Raw genomic sequence first — 23194 nt, forward strand, 5'->3', positions numbered from 1 at the left:
GGAAATATGTCGATAAAGTGGCCTTGAGAGTCTTTTGTCATCACCCTCCTGTTGTGGATTCGCGTTCCAAAGAGAGGCCAACTCTGAGGCTGACATCAGCCATCCCAACCTATTGGTCGTTTCCTCACCAGCAGTTGATACTGCATCGTCGCTGTCACTGTTGGACATCTGAGGAGGCTTCGGAACGTCCTTATGATGGCGTAGCCAGTAGAGATAATATAGAGGGTGAAAACGACGATGGCGATTCCACAAGTCGTTTTATTCGGTTGATTTAAAAGGGCGAAGGACACAAACATAGTGGTGACGGAAGCAGGAGCGCAGAATATATCTTTGCACTGCTATCGAATTCCATTCCGCCAAGATAATAGAGAAGACCCAGAGAAAATGCACTGAGGATGTTGGAAAGCCCAGACCCCGTAACGTTGCCAAAGGGCTAGGGGCTGTAGTGTTGTAGGATTGCTGCAATAACTACAGCTAACTTACGACACGTTATCGGTATAAATACAATAGTGTAAACGGAACGAGCAAGTGTGGTAGCTCTTCATACCCAGCGCCAGCTGTCAGAGGAGCATAAGGTTCGGCTAAATGCTAAGCCGCCGTCCCGCAATGACAGTACAGCCAAGAAATTGGTATGCCCATAGCTAAGGACGAAAACACCAGCAATCAACGTTAGCTGTTGATGTGCTACTGTAGTGTGAATTTCTGTTGTTGTCTAGCAAGAAATTTTGAAAGTAGCGATGGATGAGTCATTGACTTTGGCTGGTCACATGATCACAGCCCCGGACTCGGCAGCCGCTCGAGATGTTGCCCTGATGGGCTCGGGTTTGGAAAGCAACGCCATAATATATTCAGTACATCTCGAACCTGGTGTCCCAAGTTCCGAGATGTACTGTAATAGGCGGTGTGCTTCAACTTAGCCCAACCCCATGGTGGAGATTCATTCCAAGTCCATCGATACGCGCTTTTATGATGTTTGGAAATTAGGTTTTTAATTCCTTTTCTCCAGGCTTCAATTATAGCGTGGGACCAGTAATTATTAATCCGTTTACAAAAATCAACATTCGAAAAATAAAAAATATTAATTGCAATCGCGGTCAATGGTACTATTTAGCATTGCCAACCCTCGGGCTAATCATCTAGGTCATATACAGTTTGAGGTGTCGAAGGACTTATGGCTTATGCCTCTAAATATTAATACCCATTCCCACAACGTCCCACTTCCCTCCCTTCTCATACAGTCACGTTTATACAATCTACATGATTAACCCGAGGCACACGAAAATGGGCAGAAAGGAGGTGGAAAAAGAGAGGCCAAAGGAGGGCGAAACAACGCGTGAAATAATGTACTCACATCGAGGCTTTCGTGTCCTGTCCAATACTTCATGGCACTGTATACACATTTATGACCCCTGGTGGATAACAGATCCATTATATGGCTATCCCTTAGGTGCGACTGCCATTCCAATTGATCGTACCTGCGCTGTGACCGATCTGTAGACCCCCATGATTGTGACTATTTGAGAAATCGATGGTATATGTATTGCCACGTGGGACAGACAATGTCGAGAGTATTTGGGAAACAATGCCAGAGGCAGATTGGTCGGCTTCTAGTAAACGGGATTGCTCTTCGGTCTCTCGAATGGCCAGAGTTCGCTGGCCGTCGTCTTCCTCATCTTCGTCCTCTAGGCTTCCAAGGTCCTTCCTGCGCTGCAAAGCTTCGTCTTGTTGTATTTTTGTGAGCTCGATGTGCTTCTGGATAGCAGTCTCGAGGACTCGTAGTTGTTTCTCAGTCTCTTGCCGTTTAGTTTTGGACGCATTTTCGGACCGTACTAGGATGATTCTTCGATGGATTAGCACATGTTTTCTAGCATTGATTAGATCACGTACAACTGGGCGCTGTCGATAGCAAACTGGACAATCGACTGACAAGAATGGACCTGCATCCTGAACGTCCGGATCTTCTCTCTGTTCCATAAGCCGACCGACAGTCGATCCCGGATGGAAAGCTCCGTGGTATTAGAATGCTTCGTCCATTTCTCGAGCCTCTTTGAAAACTTGTCGCATGCCTGCCCGCATTTGTTCACTGCTTCAGCAACGCCGGTTCTCTCCAGATCCCGTTTTGCTGCAAGATATGTTGGTTCATCAGAAATCTGGAGATCCTCGAGGATGGAGAGTGGATGCCGTATAGCTTCTAACTCAAAGGTCACGTCTTGCATCACATCGTTCGCTTCGTCGAGGCCATCAAGGATTCCCCGAAGTTTACTAATGCTGGATAGAGCAAATTCTGTGATCCCAATAGCGCCGACGGAGATACTGAAGGGGTCCATGTGTGTAGGATGGGACGGCAGAGTCCTTCAAGCGACGCAGATGGATATCAGGAGAAATAAGATGCTAGGTAACTCTATCAAGCTCTGCGGATATTAGGTGAGAACATCGTGACCACAAGATTGCACCTATCTGGGCTCAAAGCAAGATGGTGACTGTTGAATGTCGAAACGTGGTGGACTGCTATTGGTGGCGCTAAGACTGAACATACATGAACATATTGTACGGAGTATGCCGGGTTTCTATGTATACTCTCCCCTTAACCACAGCATTAAGCGCTGGATATGCGGGACTGAGGGTACTAAGCAGAGTGGTCTGTTTGGCTTGTTTGCAGATACGATACTGGTCTACAGAAGCAAGTCTTATACTGTTATCCACAGCTGTAGTGCCAAGAAAGGACTTCAATGACAGAATAACTGTAATAGGTATAGGATGCTTTGAGGTTTGAGATAGATTTTCTGTAACGGTGCAAGCGTCAATCTCGTCTGGATAATCTACAGATATTTCCGTGCCGTATAGGGCGGCTATACGGAGAGTGATTTAAGGAGAACTACAAGTGAGACAGGGGGCCCGGGATAACCGGGCTGAAACAGGGGCAAAATCGCGACATCTACGGCCAATGAATCTCTGACACAAAGCCTCTTGCGTATGTGGGCTTGGCACCTTGAGATAACGAAACGGGATACGGTTAGTTTAGCCCTATGGAAGCGCCCCCATAGACATACCGTGATTTGGGACGAGCACATTTACAGTAGGTTACAGAGTATGAAAATTTATACAGCGATTTATTGGATATATAAATGTGGTTGTAACAATGGAAAACCGGACGCCAACTCTATAAAATCCTTCCAAAACTCCCCTCAATTGATGCGAGGTTAGGTAGGTGGCTAAAGGATGCCGCACGCCAAGCGGGACACATTGCTTCGCCAGGATAAGCACTGTGCCGTTTAGCGTTCAGGATGCTGATTATGAATACGTCAGGATTAGGTATGTCGTAAATGTACAAGCCAGTGTTGAAAGGCTCGCGACTCCAGAATAGTCTACGTCTTCGGTTTGGGCCAGCCATCAATGTCAGCAAAGAAACGCGACCGATAGATCTCGTCCCCCTGTCTGATCTCATGGCGCACGCCATCCACAACAAGACTCGTGTGGTTGCCGCGGAAGAGTTGCCAGAGAGACTGCACGTATAAGAAGCTGCCATCGGGGGCCAGGCTGAACCCTTTCAGGTCCGACTGGGGCAGCTCTTCGTATTTGCCTTGGCGGTTGATCCCATGGCGATCGTTGGTGGTGCATTCGAAGCCAGGCATATATTTATCGATAACCTCCTCGTAGGCAGCAGTGAACTGCATCGTCGGAATGTCAAAAGCGTGCAGGCCGATGTCGTTGGAGACGAGGAAAACCCGCTCGTTAGGGACGGGTACCAGATCATGCGGTCCTGACCACCAGCTGTACCCGTGGCCCCATTCGGTGTCGATATCGTAGTAATGCGGGAATCGGAATCGGTAGGCTTGATCTTCACGCAGGAGACCAGTCGCGGCATCAAAAGGGTAGCCCTGAATGACGCCGTGGGCAGGCACCGGATCGGAGCCATCCGCAGCCGCATCGGTCCCCGCCGCCCACAACATCTGGCCCTGTTCATCCCAAATCAACGCGTGAATGGCGCGTAGGCCCTCGATGGTTTGTAGGATCGGAGGTTCATCGACGAGCGGATTTGCCGTGCTGATGTTGTAGACTTGGATGCCGTCCCAGGGTCGCTGGCCGGTGGTGCCCACCGCAAGGCGGTCCCCTGGCAACGGTTCCAGAGTGTGGGCATTCCATAGCATCGGACTGTCTCTGCTGAGGGCGAAGGTGATCTTCTTATCGAGGGAGGGTCGATCGGGGGTGTGGTTGATGACGACGATGAGGTTACTGTAGATGGCAGCGACACTGGTACCACCTCGCATCCACTTCATGTCGGTCGCATCGTTCGCATTGCTGTATAGCCCGCTCCGAATACGAGGCGGAAGATCCTGCGCGACATCCGACCGTTCCCAACTCCATTTCACCACGCCCTGTCGGTCATGGATACGGAGTACCGGGGGATGGCCGTAATCGCCGGTGATGATATCTTCGAAGCGCCCCTGGGCGGGGATGACCTGTTGATTCTCGGCTCGGAGACGGGGTTGCGGTTCAATGGGAGGTATATCAAAAGCGAGTGGCTCAAACAAGAGCGACACCCATCCCAAAAGGCCCAACATGGTAATGTGGCAGGTGGACCATTTCCCAGAAGAGAACAAGGCAGGGAAAAGGCAGAATATTTTTAGGAAATCACGTATCCGGCGGAGCGGGGCCAAGACTTGGCGTTTGGGGGCTGAAGAGGAACAATTGGAGGAAAAGAGGGAAAAAAGAGGGCAGGGACGGAGGGTCCAACGAGACACTGCGACCCTGTCTCCACGCGACCCTGGCTCTCTCCAACCCCGTTTCTCTTCTCTTTTTTTTCCCAACTCCTCATGCCGGGGGAGAGTACATAAACCATGAAAGTCGTTCATGCTGTCCAGTCGTACTTGAGTCACGGCATTCGTCGTGTTCGCGTCTCCCCTGCTGAGACCCTGGATGCCGTGTGGGACTTTGCCCGCCGCTACTTTTTTACCTTGGCCTTTCTCTCGTTGTTCAGCGCCAAATGTCTGCATCTTTACGCTCACTTGTACTCTCTACCGGCCCCGCGGTTCTTCCTGTGGGGATTTACTTTCTTTTTCCAGGATGTCGCGATCCTGTTACTCTTCCGGATCTTCGCGCAGAAGATCGCGTGGCGACCTGGAGCCGCGCTGGTGGCTTTGGTGGTCATCCCAGCTAGGTAAGTGTCCACGTGCCCCTGATGGACCCCCGGTCGACGACCTCAGTTCCCTTAAGAGGCTAATCAGGGGAGCACAGTTTGATCGTCTCGTTCATGGCCTCGGCCAACGCCTCCTTTTACGTCTTCACCGGCGCCGAAATTCACTGGCGCCAAGCCAAATCCTTCAACGGCGACGCCGCCGCCATCCATACTCTGCTCACCGGGTTGACCGGTTTCCTCATTGTCGAAGGCATCCTGTTGACCGTGTCGCTGTTCGCCGCTCGTCCCATCCATGCCATCACGGGAGGAATCCTGCATGTGTGGGCGTGGCCCATCCGGTGGGTGGCGGCGCGCGTGCGACCACACGTGGAGCCATTCGTCCAACGAGTCTGGCCTCGGACTCGTCATGAATCCCTTCCGGACCCCCAAATCTACGAACAGATCGCCCTGGAAGACAATGCGGACCTCAGCGACGAGGAGGAATCGGACACCTTGTTGAACACCCAGCTCCCCAACCCGCTCCCGGAGAACAAGCGGGTGACCGATGGGGTGCCACAACGGGCCCTCGTCCTCACTTTGTTCAGTCTGTTCCTCCTCCTCCGCTTCCTGCGACCCTCCGACCCAGTGTACATGTACCTCTCGACAACGTTGCCATTGACCACCATCGTGGAGGGCGCTCACCGAAACTCTCCCGTCGACACCACCGGCATGCCAGACTACTTTGGTCATCTGGAAGGTCTCTCTGCATTGCACCCCCCGCCCCGATGGGGATGGATACCGAACCCGGCCCCAGAGGGTTTCACGGACTGGGATCCGACAGACCCCTTGGCTCTGCACTACAACCCGCGGGAGGATCCATTGCATATCTCGAACCTGAACAAGCCGGTGCTGGAGGAGATCCACAATGCCCTGGCCAGCGGCGATGTCAAGATTAAGCACGTGGTATTTTTGAAGTTGGAGAGTGCCCGCGCCGATATCTTCCCGCTGAAGAAGGATGAGTTCATGTACAAGCGCATCGCCGAAACGTGGAAGGATAAGAAGATTCCTCCCGCGGTCCAGGACCGCCTGTCCAACCTCACCCGCACGGCCGAGTATCTGACCAACTTCCCCAATGGATTTGACCATGAGGATACCCGCTTCCCTCGCAAGGCCTACGGTGGTGTGAGTGCCAAGAACGCGGTCACCACGTCGACTTACACCCTGAAGAGTCTGGCGGGCAGTCTCTGTGGTCTCTCCCCACTGGTCGCGGACTTCAACCGCGAGTTTGAGCACCACGTTTACCAGCCGTGCTTGGCCCACGTCTTCAACATGTTTAGCAAGCAGCCCGATATCAGCAGTGAGTCCGACGACTTCACCAAGTGGCCGTGGCACCCCATGTTCATGATGTCGGTCACCGAAACCTATGACAACCAGGAGAAGTTGACTCCGGTGTTGGGATTCCATGACAAGCAAACCAAGGAGACCATCACCAAGCCGACTGCCAAGCACTATCCGGTGACATCCAAGGAGGTAAACTATTACGGCTTTGTGGAACAGGAGCTCCGTGAATACATTCGCGATGCCATTGACGACGCCGAGGCCAACCATGAACGTTTGTTCCTCACCCACCTCACCAGTACCACCCACCACCCGTGGGGAGTTCCCAACGATGACTTTGACGAGATCATGGGCTCATCGGCAGGTCCCAACAACGACCTGAACCGATACCTGAACTCGGTTGGGTACGTGGATGATTGGTTATCCGAGATCATCGACATCCTGGAGGAGAAGGGAATCGCAGATGAGACCCTGTTCGTCATGGCTGGAGACCACGGTCTCTCCCTTCCGAATGACGGTGGTGTCACTCCCTACGACAACCCTCACATTGGCAGTTTCCAAGTTCCCATTGTGCTTGCCCACCCCAAGTTGCCTCCCATTGAGATTGACAGCCCGGTCATCAGCAGCCAGATTGTTCCCAGTATCATCGACTTGCTGATTGAGTCGGCCTCCCTCAGTGAGGACAGCACCAAGGCCGCCCGGGACCTCCGATCCCTCTACGAAGGACAATCCCTGATCCGCCCACAGATCACTGAGCAAGATGGTCGCCAAGCCTGGCACTTCACAGTCATGAACACTGGCGGTTCATGGCTCTCGGTGCGGTCCGCCGCGCGACCAGAATTCCGTCTTGTCATTCCCCTGGTAAACGATGTCGAATGGCGATTCTCCGATCTCTCCAAGGATCCCAATGAGCTAAGCCCGATCGAGCGCTTCAGTCTGCCGGATTTGGCTTCGACGATCATCAAGCGCTACGACGAAGACGCTCTCAACTGGCTCTACAACGCCGCTTACGTCGCCAATTGGTGGGTGACGGAGAACTGGGACCGCTGGCGCTTCTCTCCAGAAGCGGAGAAGAACAAAACAGAATCGGCCGCATGAGCTGGTTGGCATATTCACATTTATCATCTCATCTATTTTAATATACTTGCATGCCATGTGTCCTCTTTGGAACGGGCACTCTGAGCGACGATATTATGTCACCCGCACAGCCCAGAGTCCAATCCGGTCGCCACGGAGCTGGATCCTGGACATCACAGGGTCGGGATTATGAGACATGCAGTAGATATCTGTTGTACCATCGCGACAGCCTGGCCGTGCCGGTCTGGCTGGGCATAGCCTCGAAGTTGAGGCGCGCTCATGTTTCAAAACATCTCCCGATCCGCATCAAGACGGCAGGTCGTTCGGAGTAGAAGCGATTTTCCTTCATGTTCTTGTGTATATATCCAGTCTATCCCCTTTTTTGTACTTGGTATTCGCATATGCATTCTGGTTCAATGAAAATATGGGTTTTTTCTTTCACTACTGCTTGACGCGTAAACTGGAGACCCTGTAGTTGAAACGTTTTCAAGTCAGAACTAATGCATGGAACAACGCGTGGTCCAAACAAGCTATGTGTACATGACTCGTAGATGATGTGATGGTTGGATTCGGCCTAGCTGCACGTGCAGGATATCAGCGTCAAACCTTTCAGTCTCTCAGCTTGAGGTATTGTATTCGTGATTTAGATCCCAAATATAAGAAATCATTGGTTATGCTAGGTTTGGATACAGGCGCAGACATTAACTGCTATTGTGTACGTTGGGTAATTGTATATATATATCTGCAAGGTTGGTAGGTTTCGGGCCGACCCTTGCGAACTACACCTTGGAAAGGCCAACCTATTTCAGTAGAGTACATAAGAGCAATGTTCCGAGGTTGAGTGAATTACTCCGTGCCAGTAATTCAGAGCTGTTGCAGACATAACGCAATAGGGGCTGGTTACCCTCCGGTAATTTCCGGCACTTGCACACAATAGAGATCTCAAAACACTGTAGCATTACCAGACTTTTGCACCTGGGCACAGAAATTTTCTAAGACGTACTGGAGATAAATTAGCACCATGTGATGCATTGCGCCTAAGAGGACAGAGTCTACAGAGTATAGTACGGGAATTGGGCGTTATCTTACTGCAGAGGCACTGCAGGCAATGCGAACCACCCGAAACGGCTTTTCCCCGCACTAATTCATGATATCTGCACACAATATAGTCATCGTGGAAGATCCAACATGCTGCAGTAGATTCATCTCTATAGTACGGAGTACGGAGTACAGCCAAATGGACAGCGTTGATACTTTACGTACTCATTTTAAATGATATAGCAATTTGACAGGACCAAAATAGAATCAGAACGTGAGACACAGTTTCGGCTGAAATAGCCGACAGTCCAAGCGTATAGATCACACTTAGATGCGAGAGTTGGGAATAGAAACAGGAGACGGGATGCTTCCCGTATAGATCGGATTGGGCGCTTTGGCCTATTGACAGCACCAAAGTGTGCATACTCTAGTTATAGCCCGTTCATACCATTATAGTGGTTCTGACCAAGTTCAGCAGCCGTGACTCCCGAATAGTGTGGGTCTCATCTTACATCTACAATACATGTACCCCTCACATGGTGGTTTGTCGTATTGGCATATGCAGTAGAATCATCTTACTACATGTAATCGGGCCTAGCTTATGTTTGATATATGAGGGAAATCAGTACTGGAGAAGGGTTCGAGGAGAGATGCAGTGTATCTTTTGACATCTGCCACTTTCGTTCTCGGCAACTTCGGTAATACCAAACCCCACGAACTGGATCGAGTCATGCTGATCAATTGCGTTCACGGGTCAAATCATATGGAATAGGATATCTCCAAGTGGATATCCTTTCTTCTGTATAAAAAAAAGAGAAAAAAAATTTGCGAACAGAAAGTGTTGGATCTGATGAGTGGTGACGTGTCCACAAAGTAAGCCTATAAGTACATCATGTACATGCCAGGGATTCTTGCAGCTTTCAAAAGTACAGAACGAAAGATTTGGAATTCTAGGATTCACGTCAAGGAGCGAAACACACAGATGTCTTGCCAGGCGGCATCTACTAAATATACATGTACAAAACTAATGTTACAAGTGCCCCACTCTGTCGGAGCGAATCCGTTCTTCAGCCGGCCACTAAATGTCCGTGATGCACCTGTTCCTCGTTCACCTCCACACGACCCATCAACCTAATGCACCTCGTCGAACTAGACTGAATAGACCCAGCCACCCTCCCTTTTCAATATCTCCGGAGCTCCTCGGGATCTTGGATTGCCGGCTATACACTGACCTGGTATGTTTCCAACGACGCTGGAACGACGGTGGAAAGGATTGTCAACCCCTCGTGTCAACATACATGACATTGGAAGCTAATTCTGCACAGATCGAGGCAGGACTCATCCAAGTGGATCTCTTGCGTCAGTACTGAATCATGCATGGTTCTTGACAGTCCATCGATCGGCAATAGCAGGCAAACTCCCCCGCGCGAGGAGTGGCGATGACTCGCCAGGATGGGCTAGCTCAAGGCCAATCGATTGACAGTTCGCTCGAAATGTCCGCTTTTCCAGCGATGGTATGTCCATTGGTTACCCGTGCGACGGACGGAAGGGTCGGGACCCGCAACCATAGATGGCGGAAAATCGCATGTCGTCAGCCAGCCACAACGCGCGCACGGAGATCTCATACTTGCGCTCCTGGATCCAGGCGCCAAAGTCACAGCTGAAGATGTATCTTGTCGAAACTAACGGAGACTCCGACAACTAGTTTACCAGCAAGGGTCATTTCGTTTTCGCTGGAGTGGATTAATGAATACTCCTGACTTGTGCCGCTGCTGACGAAAAATGGGTCTCGACGGCCATTGAGGAGCACACATGCCAGCCCTCTCCATCTTCATGCAGGTAGTCTTGCAGTGATCCACGTTCCTATCAAACGAGCTGTGACACGGGATGCTGCTGCAATCCACAGGCGCCTTTATCCCGTTGCATTTGTCCGTCATTGGACTATTATGCCTCACCACCAGCCTGGTCCGGGTCCATTTCATGCAAGGTTGAAGTTTGGATGTTTCCAAAAGAAGGATGAATGACCGCATTCGCGTCCTTGGGAAGGGCCAATGTCCCTTGGCTTCTCCACTTGCTACTATAGCGAGAGATCCAACTCTGCGGCCCATCCAGCAATGGCAAGAGGTGGAGGGCAGATCGTGAGCCCGAAAGCTGAAGCTCATGTCCACTTAGGGACAAAAAGGACGTCACTACTATGTCAATGCCATGCAAATCGATCCCACCGACCTCGCACCTGAGAGAAAAGAGAGAAATATGGGCCGGGGTTTCCACCCGAGCTCTGCTACAAAAGCCCGGAGCTTCTCCCCCATGCAGGCTGACCTATTTCTTCCACTTTACCTTTTCGTACTTTAATGTGGTATCACTATACTCTCTAGAATCCTCTTTCAAACCAGATTGCCGGTTTGTGCCGATTCTTCTGTTGCTTTAAGAGCTGCTGCTCCAAAGAAGCTATCTCGGAAACCAACGCTCCTCCCCGACATACCTCCTCCCCTCTTCTCAACGAGACCCACAGTCTGTACGGTACAGTAACTGTTCCTCCGACAATCACGAAGGATAGCTCTCCTATTTCAACTGAAACTACACCCACAGCCACGAAAATGGCCCCTGGTATCACCTCTCCCGTCCCGGGCAATGTCTCCTCTTCTTTCTATACAACTCTGCCAGGTAACTCCAGAAAAGTCTCTGCTATGTCTGGTATGTTCGATAGTGACAGCATTTCGAACACCGGCCTGTCTCGGGGCGCATCCCGCCGCGAGTCTATGATGCCGCGGACATTCTACTCTGCTGGCAGTAGTAAGCTTTCCAGTGTGATCCAAGGCCTTCAGCACCAGAGCGGCCGTGACTTGGACCCTGGTGTCTCCTCTCTCCTATTCAACACGGATTACCTCTCAATTCGTGATTGGATTGCTGCTGAGCGCATGAGCCATCTTCCTGCGGAGGGTAGCAGTTACGACAAGGTGCTCGCATGGGCACAGCTGTTCGCAGAGAGACTCAACTCATTTGATGCGGCTATCCGTCAATTCGAGGGCGGCAGTCTGCTCGCTGCTCGTCTTGCCTTTGGCTACTGTGCCATGCTCCTTCAGGTATGTTCACACAACACCTATATGCCTCATTCTCCTACGCTGACGCCGTTATAGCTTGGTAAGGAGAATGCCCCGGCGCTGATGGCGTCCTTTGGATTCTTCTACAGCACATCGTCCACCCTTGTGAACCTCCTCGAGCGAACCGAGCTCTTCACTGTGTCTGGCGAGATCAAGGAGCAGCTTGTGGACGCCCTGGCGGACCTTGTTACCTTGGTCGCCAGCGTTTCAACCACGTTCCACAAGTCAATTGATGAGATTGCCGAGCAATCCATCTCAATCAACATCTACGAGAAGTTCAGCACAGAGCTTGAGACCTTCCGCGATCGATGTGCCTCCATCTCCGATGCCATGTGGCGTCACCAGCTTGTGCAGGAGCACAGGGATCCCGAGGATGTGAAGGTTGTCAAGGCCATTCGCACCTGGCTCTCCCCAGAGGACCGCGTCCTCAGCCACCTCGCTGAGAACACCTCGCATCTCGCCCATGAGCGCGAGGAGATGACTTGTCTCTGGATGAACCCCTACCTGACACACTTCCTCAAGGGTGACAAGCGCACGCTTGCCTTTACTGGAGCCCCTGGATCTGGAAAGACTGTCCTCGCCTCCGTCATTGTGGATCGCCTGCAGGATCAGATTGCTGGTGTCTCCTACAAGAGCTTGTTCATTCCCATCAACGCTCGCATCCCGGCCGAGACAACTCCCATTTCCATCGCCAAGACTATTCTCTTCCAGCTGTTTGAGAAGCGCATCGGCAACGTCCAGCTGCTGTCGATCCTGCGTGATGCATATGACACTAGCAGGCGTACCATCAACGAGAGTGACTATGAGAATATCCTCTGGAACGCTCTCGAGCAGGCCCTTGCCGCTGCCCTCCACCGCGCAAAGGAACTCGTTATTGTCGTTGATGGCGTTGACGAAGCCTCGTGCGGCGAGGCGGCCTTGCTCCAGAAGCTCACTGCTGCCACAGCTAACGGAACCAATGTCAAACTGGTCACCCTTGGTGCTGAGAAGCCCCAGACTGCCTCTAATCTGATGCATGTCCCCATTGGTGGCGACCGTGTCGCTGACGACATTGCTACTGTCGTCCGCAGCCATTTCACCAACAGCAACCGCAAGGCCGATACCAAGGTCTTCAAGGCCATGGATGAGCTTGAGCAGGAGACTCTTGTTGACCAGATCAGCGAGGCCGCTCGCGGTTCCTTCTTGTGGGCCAAGCTTTGCACCAAGCGTGCCCGCCAGGAGCACAGCCCGGAGAACTTGCGCAAGCTCGTCGACACTCTCGTCAAGGGCAAGCCCACGATTGCCGACTTTGTTCTCCATGCCATTCAGTCTCCTGACGTCAGTGAGGATGCGAAGCTCATGTTGGTCTTCCTTGCCACCGCTGATCGTCCTCTTCTGACCCGGGAACTCATCACTTTGGCCTCGATCAACCCTGAGAAGCAGGTGGTCACTGATTACAAGGTTGACCTTCGAAAGATTCTCAAGCCGCTCAACTCACTTGTCTTCCTCCAGGATGGTCAGGTTTACCTTCGTCATGGTCTGATCCGATCGGCCGTCTTGGATGTGTTCACCAAGGGCAAACTGACCACATCCATCAAGGACCGTCACACTGATTTGGTAACCCGTCTTTTGGTCTACATCAAGCACACTGTTCCTGAGCAGCACGAGCCATCTCTTAGTCCTATGGATGGCCGTGATGTCGCACCCCGGGTGCGTACCAACCCTCTGCTCGACTTTGCTGTTCGGTACTGGCCTCGTCACCTGAAGGAATCTCCAGTCTTTACCAGTGGTGATGTTTCCAAGGAGTTTGGCAACATCTTCCCTGCCACTGTCACGCTCTTGCTTCTCCAGACCACTATTTGGAACAACTTTGCTACTCCCACCCTGGTATCATACCAGAGTATTGTCACGAAGCTGTGCCGCCAGATCTTGACCCCCAAGCATGTGGTGACACTCCAGTCTATGATTTCACTCGCCTTCCTATACCGTGAGCTCAACCAGCTCCCTGAGGCTATTCCTCTCTTCTACGAGATCACTACCATCAGTCGCACCTTGCTCGACATCAACCATGTCGTGACCCGGGACATGGCGCTTGTGTTCCTCACTCTGACTGAAGATTTGGTCACTAGCACTAAGTCGGAGATCATGACCCAGCGTGAGGAGATTTTCGTCCTCATCATTGAGTGCTTCTCCATTTACTACGGAGAAAAGTCCGAGAAGACGATTGGAATGATCAAGGCTCTGATCCGCCACTACAGCGTGACTAAGGAGACTGAGAAGGAACAGCGCTGGAATCTCAAGATTCACACTCGCACAACCACAGAATACGACGCTGATGACTCTCGTGACTTGAGCATTCGTCTCAATGGCCACAAGCAGCCAGATGGCTTCAGTGGCATTGTCTTCGACCTCAGTGCCGAGTCGGACGAGGCCCTGGACAAGTCCCAGTGGTCATTCGAGTCTCAAATTAAGCAAGCCGAGAAGTACGTTGCAGAGGGGCACTTGGATTGGGCTGAGCGTCTCTACATTGAGATCTGGCAACGCGTCAGCAGTGGTCACTCTGAAGACGAGAAGTTGAAGGCTGTCCTTGATTACTCTCGCTTCCTCCAGTCTCAGAAGAGAACCTCCGAGGCTTCTTCCATTCTGTCCAGTGTGTGGGAGGAGCACAAGCACTCCAGTGCCTCTCTCTCCGAGACTTCCACTTCGCACTTTGAGCAGATTGCCAAGGTGATGTCGACTGTCGGTCTCTCCGTTGCCGCTTTAAGCATCTTCAAGCGCTGCTCCGAGTACTACCAGCGGACAAACAAGACTCAGTCTTCGTCCTACCAAGAGATCCAGAAGAGCATTCAAACTTCCGAGCAGCATGTTCTGAAGCAGGCTAGCTCTTCCTCGTCCCACATCTCCGAGGAGATCTTGGAGCAGATCGTTACCGAAGCTTCCTCCTCTTCCAAAATTGACGAGACTTCGATCAGCGCGCTCCGCACTCTTCTGACAGTGTACACTTCCGAGCACCGCTGGAAAGATGCTTCTCAGGCCCTCAAGAAGATCTTACGTGGTCTCTGGCCTTCCCTGTTTTCTGCCTCTATCCAGGACGTGACCCTTCCCAAGCAGCATGTTGACCAGGCCGTGGATTACGCCAACCAGCTCAGCCGTTGCTACCACTTCCGTCGCCGTGTTCCCCGCGAGGAGGGCATCCGTATCCGCGTGTACCGTGCCGTTCGGGTTGCCCGTCCTGTCGAGGACAAGCTGAGAACCGATGTCACCACTCAGCTTCTGAACTTCTTCAAGACCTCTTCCCAGCCCGATAAGGACTTCACCACTCGCCAGGAGATTTTGGACGACTACACCAAGCATTATGGCCCTGAACACCCCATCGTCCTCAAGACTCTCTTCAACTTGGCTGAGATTGCTCGCCCTCGTCCTGTCTTCATCGAGTACTACCAGCGCATCATCTCGATCTTGAACAAGGACTCTCAGATTTGCAAGCCTGAAGCGCTGGAGCCCGTCATCATCGTCGCCACGGAGCTTTGGACCCAGAGCCGCTACTCTGAGGCTGTGCCCTACTTCAAGGTGCTGTTCACCACCTTCCTGAACCAGCCTAAGCAGAGCTCCAAGTTCCAGGATGTACCCTTTGTGCAGACTGTCTTCACCCGCTACACTCACTGCCTTCGTACTGTTCGCACCGAGTACACTGATATTCACAAGGTTACCGTTGATTACCAGACCAAGTGCAAGACAGTGTTTGGCGCCACTGCGTCGATCACCATTCAGGCGACCTTGACGCTCGCCCAGGTTTGTTCCGAGTCCAAGACCTTCGAGAACGATGCCATCACTCTCTATCAGCAGTTGATCGACAGCAAGTCCCAGGATATTGACATCGATGAGATTACTGCGATCCTTGATGGTATTTTCGAGGAGCAGACCGCCGCTCTATCCAAGTCAGACTCGATCTCTGCTGCTCACCGTGAGGGTGCTACCCGTGTCCTGACCAAGCGTATTCGCAAGGTTCGTGAGACCTACGGCTGGGCCCACGAGGAGTCTCTGTCACAGCTCAAGGAGGTTGTTGCTTTCCACTCCAAACACAGCGATATTCAGACTGTGAACACCGAGCTCCATGAGTCGACCAAGCAGATCCTGCAGACTGAGACCTCTTCTCAGCAGCTTGTCTCTGCGGCAACCACCATCGCCTCGAGCTACATTGCGACCAAGCAGGCTCACAAGGTCGTTGAGCTGTCTCAGGAACTGTATCGCCAGATCATCATGAAGGACACTTCCAAGTCGAAGGAGACTCAGTTCGACGTCTCATCCAAGGGCCGTCACAGCCTTGTATTCTTGGCCCAGCTTGAGCACAGCGTTCGCCAGGGCTCTTCAAGTGTCACTGAGATCCTCGCCACCCTCACCACTCAGTATGCCTACTTCGAGGAGTTCCGCAGCCTGACCAAGAGCAAGACCAGCTCTTTCCACCAGGTTTCCCTGTCTGCAACACGTCTTTACCAGTTCCTGCTCTCTCACCGTCGCGATGCTGCTGCCAACCGTGTCTTTGATGACTTCGTCGCCTACTTCATTGCCACTGAAGGCAAGAAGACCAAGGTCACTGACATCGCCCAGGTGAAGGTCTTCCTCCAGACCATGATCAGTTACCTGACAACCCACGAGACTCACAACTTCGTTCGCTCGGTTGGTATTGCCAGCAACACCCAGGTACTCGAGTTACTCCAGGCCAAGAACTACGACGGCGCCGCCAATCTTGCTCTCGCTGCATTCCAGTACATCTCGGCGCACGATGTCTTCCGCAAGCCCGAGATTGTCAAGTTCGTGTTCACCCTGGGTGTGTTCATCTCTGGCCACGCCATTATCCCCCAGCCCAGCCAGGCCATTCTGAAGAAGCTGCGTGGAGTGTCTGTGGTAATCATCCAGGAGGTTCTTCGTGTCCTCGCAGAGCTGAAGATCAACCTGGCTCAGATCAACCTGGACTACCTCAACGTCCTGATCGGTCTCCTTGGAGAGCAGCAGGACTACAAGAACCTGGTCTGGATCCTCGGTGATCTCTGGAACAACCGCAACAAGCAAGCTCACTGGAACCCGGTTCTCACTCTCGACCTGGCTCGTCGCTACATCCTCGCTCGTTACCTGATTGGTGACTCCGTCAAGGCGGCCCGTCTTGCCGAGGACATTGTGTACAACTGCCGCCGTGTCAACGGTGCTCGCCACTCCAGCACCCTCGAGATGTCGACTTTGCTGTCCCAGCTGTACACTGCTATCGCTCAACGCTACCAGGGTGACAAGAGCGGCCAGCACATGGCCAACAAGTACTACAAGAAGAGCGCTGTCGTACACGAGAGCCTTCTCCGCATCTTTGTCGACCCCTCCTTGGCCGAGTTTGAAGGTTCCATGGATGCCAGCTTCAGCATGGACGGCTCCACTTACGACCTGAATATCAACGACTCGACCAGCTCTTTGACCGATGGCGAACAGGTCCGCCAGCATCTCCAGCTTCTCAAGCTCTCCCTACAGCGCCTGGGTGACTGGCCCAAGGACTACAGCGAGTACGAGAGCCTGAACGCCAATCTCTACGAGTTGTTCGGACCCGAGCTCAATGGCTTCGAAGGTGTTGAGAAGTGGAACCTGAAGAACTTTGGCTCCGGCAAGGCTGCCAGCAACGAAGACACCCTTGACCTCAAGGCTGTTTCTTGGGAGCTCAACATTGGACAGTCTCAGGAGATTGATGAGGAGCTGTGAATGTGATTCCCCATGACTAATTTTATTCTTATATTTGGTATCCTTTGTATATCCCGTGTGTTGTTTATAGCTTGCGTGTCTTTATTTACTACAAACCAACGGCAATCTGGTTCTTTCAAACCTTTCCTTCTTGTAAACCATGTACTAATTCCCGGCGGGCTTCTTCAACTGAGCAGCTATGACGGATTCTCTGCAAGATACAAAGCTTGACTACTATCCAACCCTTTCCGTCAAGGCTGGATTCAATCAAAGTTCCATTAACCGGTTGGAGCCTAACTAGTATCGCAATGGCTATGCAGGCACTTTGTTTCAGTTGAAGCATGAACTCAAAATTCTAGGTGACGGGGGAAGTTGAGTTGGTCCCCCGCCGCCCTAAGCGGCTCACGGAGCGACCTGATCGTTCACTCCAATGCTCAGGCTGATCGACCCATTCGATCTCATCTTGCCTCTCCGTTCTTTCACATACTCCGACGATAACCGCGCTGTTACCTACCATGTCCAGGACCTAATAGCAATGATAAGGTATATATCCCGTAACTAATGCTAAATATTAGCTATGAAGTATTTGGTTTAGAATCAGGGTAAGAGGTATGGCTGAATGTGTTGAGATGGATGATATCAATCCAAACATAGATGCGACGCATTTCAGGTGCCGCCATTTTGTGTCACTTGAGATTTACTGCAAAAGTCCATCTTATGTTTGAATTTGGACGATCATATACGATCTTACAGGCCGATATTTCTAGAGCAGACAAAGGATCCGACAAATTTTGTGATCTGAATCACCATCCGTGTTCCATGTTTCGTGATACAATTGATTCCTATCTTTGAAATATACATTCAGTACTATCCCATCTTGGGATTTTAAGAATATTTCCAAATCCAGGCTTACAAGCCAGCATTTCGCTCGATCAAGCCGCCGCAAGGAAGGTACAGGCCAGCTTCCATTTTCGTGGACGATGTCTAAGACCAGAGCAATTGACTTCTATATGTTTTTATTACGCTAGTTGTGACTGCCATCAAGTTTCGCTAATTTACCAAGACTACTACTAGGAGTGCCACATATTTTGTCTAGTTTTTTTAAAAGAGCGTGACAAAAACGTCTATAGCAGCAGGGTGGCCTTTCTGCTCAGCCGTATCCCACCCATATTCCCCCCACAGACAAAAACATGATATCCCCATCGTAGTATGGCTTGAGAAGGAGCATTACAAAGTGATAATGCCAATTGCTTTTAGTTCAACACCGAGGTATAGCTATAACAAAACATGAATACTATTACCAATTAATACGATTTCCCCAACCCTAAGGCAAACGAAAAGGCACAATATTTATCAGGGAATATTTACCAAGGGAAAATGGTAGCAGCCCCCAATACCATACCAGCAGCAGAAATACCAAGCAAAGAGCCGGCACCATCCCATGCCGACGCCTTGGGACCAACCTTGCCTGCCGCATTAGATGTAGTCGCTGCGGTGGTGGCTGCAGTGGCAGCCGAAGTAGAGGACGCTCTCGCAGACTGCAAATCGGACTCACGATGCAGGAGGGTGATCATGGGTGCATAAGAAAACGCAGTGTAGTAGTTCTGTTCCATGCGATCAAAGGTCGTCGAGAAAGTGTCTGTTTTGTAGATGGTTGTCGTTGGAACATCACGGTAACCAGTCTCGACGGCGCTGGCGCTGGGATCACTGTACGTGTATGGCACCTCAGAGTATTCGTAGTTGTACCCTGTGCCGGCCTGGCAACCGACGCTCGGCTTGTAGTCTTTCACGACAGAATAACAAGCACCATTGTTGTCGGCGGTCATGGCACTGTGGAGGAATGTTAGCCTAATTATTCTCTTGCCATTTATGTTCAGACTGATATAATTGGGTGCTTTTACCTCGGACAACATAACGCCATTGTCTGTTTAGGCTCGAGAATGTCCTTGAGCACCGAGGCGGGGTCCTCGTAGTTGAACATATAGTAGTACATGTCATCGGTACTGTACTTCGTGGTTGTAGTCGCAGTTGCAGTGGGAACCATGATACCCGATGAAGTTATCGAGCTGCCAGAGTCACGCGCTGCCATTCCGATTGTCGTCCAGCCCGAGGGACAGTATAGACCAGGAGAGTAGTAGGCACCATAACCTTTCCATTCGATCAGACTATCCTTATATTCTTCATAATCCTCGTAAGATGTTGCTGTGAAGGTCGGGGTGCTGACTGCTGAAGTGGAAGTAGGAGTGCAGCCGGTAAAATAGTTGAAGTCCGAGGTGCATTGGATGGCATACTCTATGTATACATTTCCACCAGTAGGATTCACATACCCAAGACCGACGCGATTGGAAGCAGTGCAGCTTGGAGCCGGTGTGTACGTGGTGGTGAGGGGGCCCAAGTTGGTGAAGGTATACCAACCTGCAGAGACTGAGGCATTCAATCCGTCCATGACTGCAATCGAGAAATCGAAAATTCGGTAAATAGAAACACAAATAGATCAGGGAGAAATGAAGAACATAGCCGTGATTAAGTGCTACGGGGTCCAGCTGTTATATACATTTTCTTTATAGTTTCCACATGGTTTAAGGAGACCTTGCCAAAATTTGCGTACAAATGTTCAAATGAGGCTTGAAATGCAATCTCCGCTGCGTTCGCTAAACAGCAAAACGCCGCCTAGGCAGGCTTGGCGACAAACTAATTCAAGTCCGCCGTTGTCCCTAGTGCCCATTTGGGTTAGCTATGTCTTTCAGGGTCACATAGCGTCAATCAATTCGCTAGGTGTTCCAAACGCCGGATTTTCACAAATGACTTTGCGTCGGGGAGTGGATCAGAACCGGACACTACTGATTGCTGTGAAATCATTACTTGGGAATTTATCACCCTTTGCCAGGGTACGCTCCCAAAAGTGAAATACAGTACTGACGGGACCTCTGGAAGCGATTATAGATACTTCTCAAGATCCGCATGCGGTTGTCGAGCGCATCCTTGGTTGTTATCATGGCTGGGATAAGATCGTGGGTCCGAAATCTGCAACTGAGTTGATCAAAAGCAAGAAGCGGGCCTGCCAGCCTGTGGTGGATAGTTTGAACGAGCATTGATAGTTCATTTTGCGCCGAAACGGCACTCTTGTCCCAGCTGTGAATGGATTCGGAATTCCTTAACTGAATATATTGCTTTAATTTCTCGACTATGTCTAAATGGCATCTATACTAGTTAGTTGTTTTTATTGCTTCAAAATCAATGGACTAATGGCACTCAAAAGTCACTTGTTTTGGGTATAGGTGGCCCAGTCGCGGAGCACGGAAGTATTGTAGATCCTTTATTAACTGCAAGCCAGTCTTCTACTCGACCTTCCCTCCATGGACCTGAGCCACTTGATCTGATATCCTGAAAAACTCTTGACAGGGGAAAGAAACAAGCAATAACGATAGTTCATTAGTTGCAATTTGCATGTAAATCTCCTCGTTTCGTGCTTTTCTCAATTCTTATCCCTGGATCACATGTAGGTTACATGCTCCCCGTGCCATTGGATTTCACTTTATGGCCTTCATTCCTAGCATTTCCAGAAATCTCTTGAATGCAATGGGGTCAAGTGCTTTGGTGAAGCGTCGGCTCGCTTGACGTCGATATGGCCTCTTGCCACGGCCTTCTTGACGAAAAACCAGCGTATCTGTGGATGTCCTTTCCTTTGGGGGTGCATACGGGCTGCTGCAATGCTAGACGGTCCCGTAGTAGGAGCATCCACGATCGGCGTGCTCTTCATGCGTTGATCCATTGCCTCCACCTCCCCCGCCGCGTCCACGACCACGGCCCCGGCCTCTTCCTCAGCCGGCATAGTCGCGTCAGTCGGTCGAATAGGTGATTTGTGGCTTAGGATCAATGGTGCCGCGTCGGTCGGCTTGGCAGGCTGGTTTTTCGCGCGCTGAGCTGACCTTCTAGGTTGAAATTGAGACAGCAAGCTGGCGTGCTTTTATCAGCATTTCCTTGCATTTTGCGGTCGAACTCTTCCTGCGTCATTTCCTGTGAGTCCACCATCTTTTGAAATGCCTCTTTCATAAAGGCTATGCCCGGAAGCTCTTCCTCGACTTCGCGGACCATTGCAATGGCGTGAAATGGCAGTGGCGCCAGCTTGACTCGGCGTAAAACGCGTATCTGTCTCTGATAACTTGTAATGTATTCCTCGACGGAGCTGAAATGCTCTCTCTTTATGTCACCGAGCTTGTAAATATCGATCATTAGGTTTTCTGATCTTTGTCCTCCCCGCGTATAGCTGACGAGCTTATCAAAAACCACATCGGCCATCCTTGGTCTCTCAGCGAGGCTAGCGAGGCGAGTTCTCGTATCTTCGTCTACCTGGAGGCCTATCCATCTTTCTGCTGATGCCGTATGACCATCTACGGTAAGATGAGTCATCAATCTCTGGTCGAGGCAACGATAGATCGATCAGGTCTCCGAGTATCATTGGTTCCAGGGTATCTTCCACCTACATCATCCATTCAGTCGGATCAGTCTCCGTACTGGACAGTTTTTCGATAGCGGATAGATCAAATTTCGTTGGTTTCGGTAGGCGTGAGGCCTGGTGACGAACAACGCCTGCAGCTGCGCTTACTGGCTTATCACTAATGTGGAAGGTATCTGTTGAGGTCACGTGACCCTGGATGGTCCTGAGAGTAGTTAGTCCTCGAGGGGTCGGAGCTTCTCTCCTTCCCCGTCCGTCTCTCAGTCAATAAATCCATCATTTATTGCTTGTTTCTTTCCCCCTGTCAAGACATTGGGATACGCCGATACCCCTAGACCGGCACTTCTTTCCTGAGCGGCCCGTCTGCAAGCATGAAAGCAAGATCAGGCCTCGCTTCCAAGACAAGCTTCATCCTCAATATGATGCTTATGGCTATCGATTGTCGACCAATCAGGTGTCGTGCCTTTGAGAAGCCGGCTGAGGCTCTCTCTTTCCCCAGTCGTTGCGTAATTCCGTGGCGAGTACCCAGCTTCTTCGGGACTCTGCTCCATTGCCGCGAGGCCTTCGGTTTCAATTTCAGCGTATTCCCCATGCTCCACAAGTTGAAACTGAGCAAGAAGACCGGTCTGGTGCATGAATTTGGCAACGTAGCGGCTTGCCAGCGGGTTTGTCTTCCAACAACGGTCAAGAAGCTCACTACGGAGCTCACATATCTGGCATTGTAGCAAGACATGCTTCGACGTTTGAGAACCCTCTCCGCACGCGCATTTGTCGGAATCCGCTGCATTGATCTTATACAAGAAATGTTTCAATGCAATACGCATTGAGCGCAATTGTATCATGATTGCCACATGCGGCTTCGATAAGCCACAAATTCTCTTTATTCGGCCATTTCACTAAGCCCTTCGTGGGATGAGAGATCCTCTCTCTCGCCCACTCCTTCTCCCAGCGCTCTTTGATCCTCGGTCGGAGTGCACACTTGGTCGCAGCGCCAATTCGGATCGTAGGACTTTCCGGCTCGGTCACACCTCCCACTTCCAATGCAACGCATTTCGCATTGCCATCGGCTGCCTCGTTTCCAAGCACCCCGGACTGTCGTACAGGCTACATTGATGATTGAGGATAATCCACAAAAAACCACATTTCATAATTTGAATATAATAATAAAGTTGACGAAGCTTCCAGACGATCGACAATCGAGTTCTGCCAATGCATCCCTTTGTCACGTCTAAGGTAGGACGACAAATGCCATGTGAGGTATCGTTTTAGGCCCATGCGGGTACGTGCACCCGAGTCAGGAGACTGAAAAGGTCCTAATGCCCCACTAGCATTGCGAAGTAATAGCATGAAAGCCAGCGAGAGCTCTTGCTT

The 23194-nt window shown here is 51.1% G+C and overlaps 7 protein-coding genes across 7 annotated transcripts; 2 read left to right on the plus strand and 5 right to left on the minus strand.

The window, feature by feature from the left end:
- Window positions 1-258: 258 nt before the first annotated feature.
- On the minus strand, window positions 259-841 carry N7446_001123 (uncharacterized protein; the record flags this gene model as incomplete). The annotated part of the gene is made up of 3 exons (XM_058509890.1): window positions 259-468; window positions 548-673; window positions 776-841. 3 exons carry the CDS (start codon window positions 839-841, stop codon window positions 259-261), a joined length of 402 nt encoding a protein of 133 aa, XP_058378869.1.
- A 602-nt stretch (window positions 842-1443) lies between these two features.
- Window positions 1444-2327, minus strand: N7446_001124 (uncharacterized protein; the record flags this gene model as incomplete). The annotated part of the gene is made up of 2 exons (XM_058509891.1): window positions 1444-1840; window positions 1888-2327. The coding sequence occupies 2 exons, from the start codon at window positions 2325-2327 to the stop codon at window positions 1444-1446; spliced, it is 837 nt and encodes a 278-aa protein (XP_058378870.1).
- A 1038-nt stretch (window positions 2328-3365) lies between these two features.
- N7446_001125 (uncharacterized protein) lies at window positions 3366-4562 on the minus strand (the record flags this gene model as incomplete). Its single annotated transcript, XM_058509892.1, has 1 exon — window positions 3366-4562. One exon carries the CDS (start codon window positions 4560-4562, stop codon window positions 3366-3368), a length of 1197 nt encoding a protein of 398 aa, XP_058378871.1.
- A 276-nt stretch (window positions 4563-4838) lies between these two features.
- N7446_001126 (sulfatase domain protein) lies at window positions 4839-7552 on the plus strand (the record flags this gene model as incomplete). The annotated part of the gene is made up of 2 exons (XM_058509893.1): window positions 4839-5158; window positions 5236-7552. The coding sequence occupies 2 exons, from the start codon at window positions 4839-4841 to the stop codon at window positions 7550-7552; spliced, it is 2637 nt and encodes an 878-aa protein (XP_058378872.1).
- A 3614-nt stretch (window positions 7553-11166) lies between these two features.
- N7446_001127 (NACHT domain protein) lies at window positions 11167-17388 on the plus strand (the record flags this gene model as incomplete). The annotated part of the gene is made up of 2 exons (XM_058509894.1): window positions 11167-11652; window positions 11707-17388. The coding sequence occupies 2 exons, from the start codon at window positions 11167-11169 to the stop codon at window positions 17386-17388; spliced, it is 6168 nt and encodes a 2055-aa protein (XP_058378873.1).
- Window positions 17389-18731: 1343 nt separating this feature from the next.
- Window positions 18732-19813, minus strand: N7446_001128 (uncharacterized protein; the record flags this gene model as incomplete). The annotated part of the gene is made up of 2 exons (XM_058509895.1): window positions 18732-19197; window positions 19269-19813. 2 exons carry the CDS (start codon window positions 19811-19813, stop codon window positions 18732-18734), a joined length of 1011 nt encoding a protein of 336 aa, XP_058378874.1.
- Window positions 19814-20917: 1104 nt separating this feature from the next.
- Window positions 20918-21199, minus strand: N7446_001129 (uncharacterized protein; the record flags this gene model as incomplete). Its single annotated transcript, XM_058509896.1, has 1 exon — window positions 20918-21199. One exon carries the CDS (start codon window positions 21197-21199, stop codon window positions 20918-20920), a length of 282 nt encoding a protein of 93 aa, XP_058378875.1.
- Between the last annotated feature and the right edge of the window lie 1995 nt (window positions 21200-23194).

Source organism: Penicillium canescens (genome assembly GCF_028828765.1).
Source record: "Penicillium canescens strain IBT 15451 chromosome Unknown utg000001l_segment0_segment0, whole genome shotgun sequence".
Lineage (NCBI taxonomy): Eukaryota > Fungi > Ascomycota > Eurotiomycetes > Eurotiales > Aspergillaceae > Penicillium > Penicillium canescens.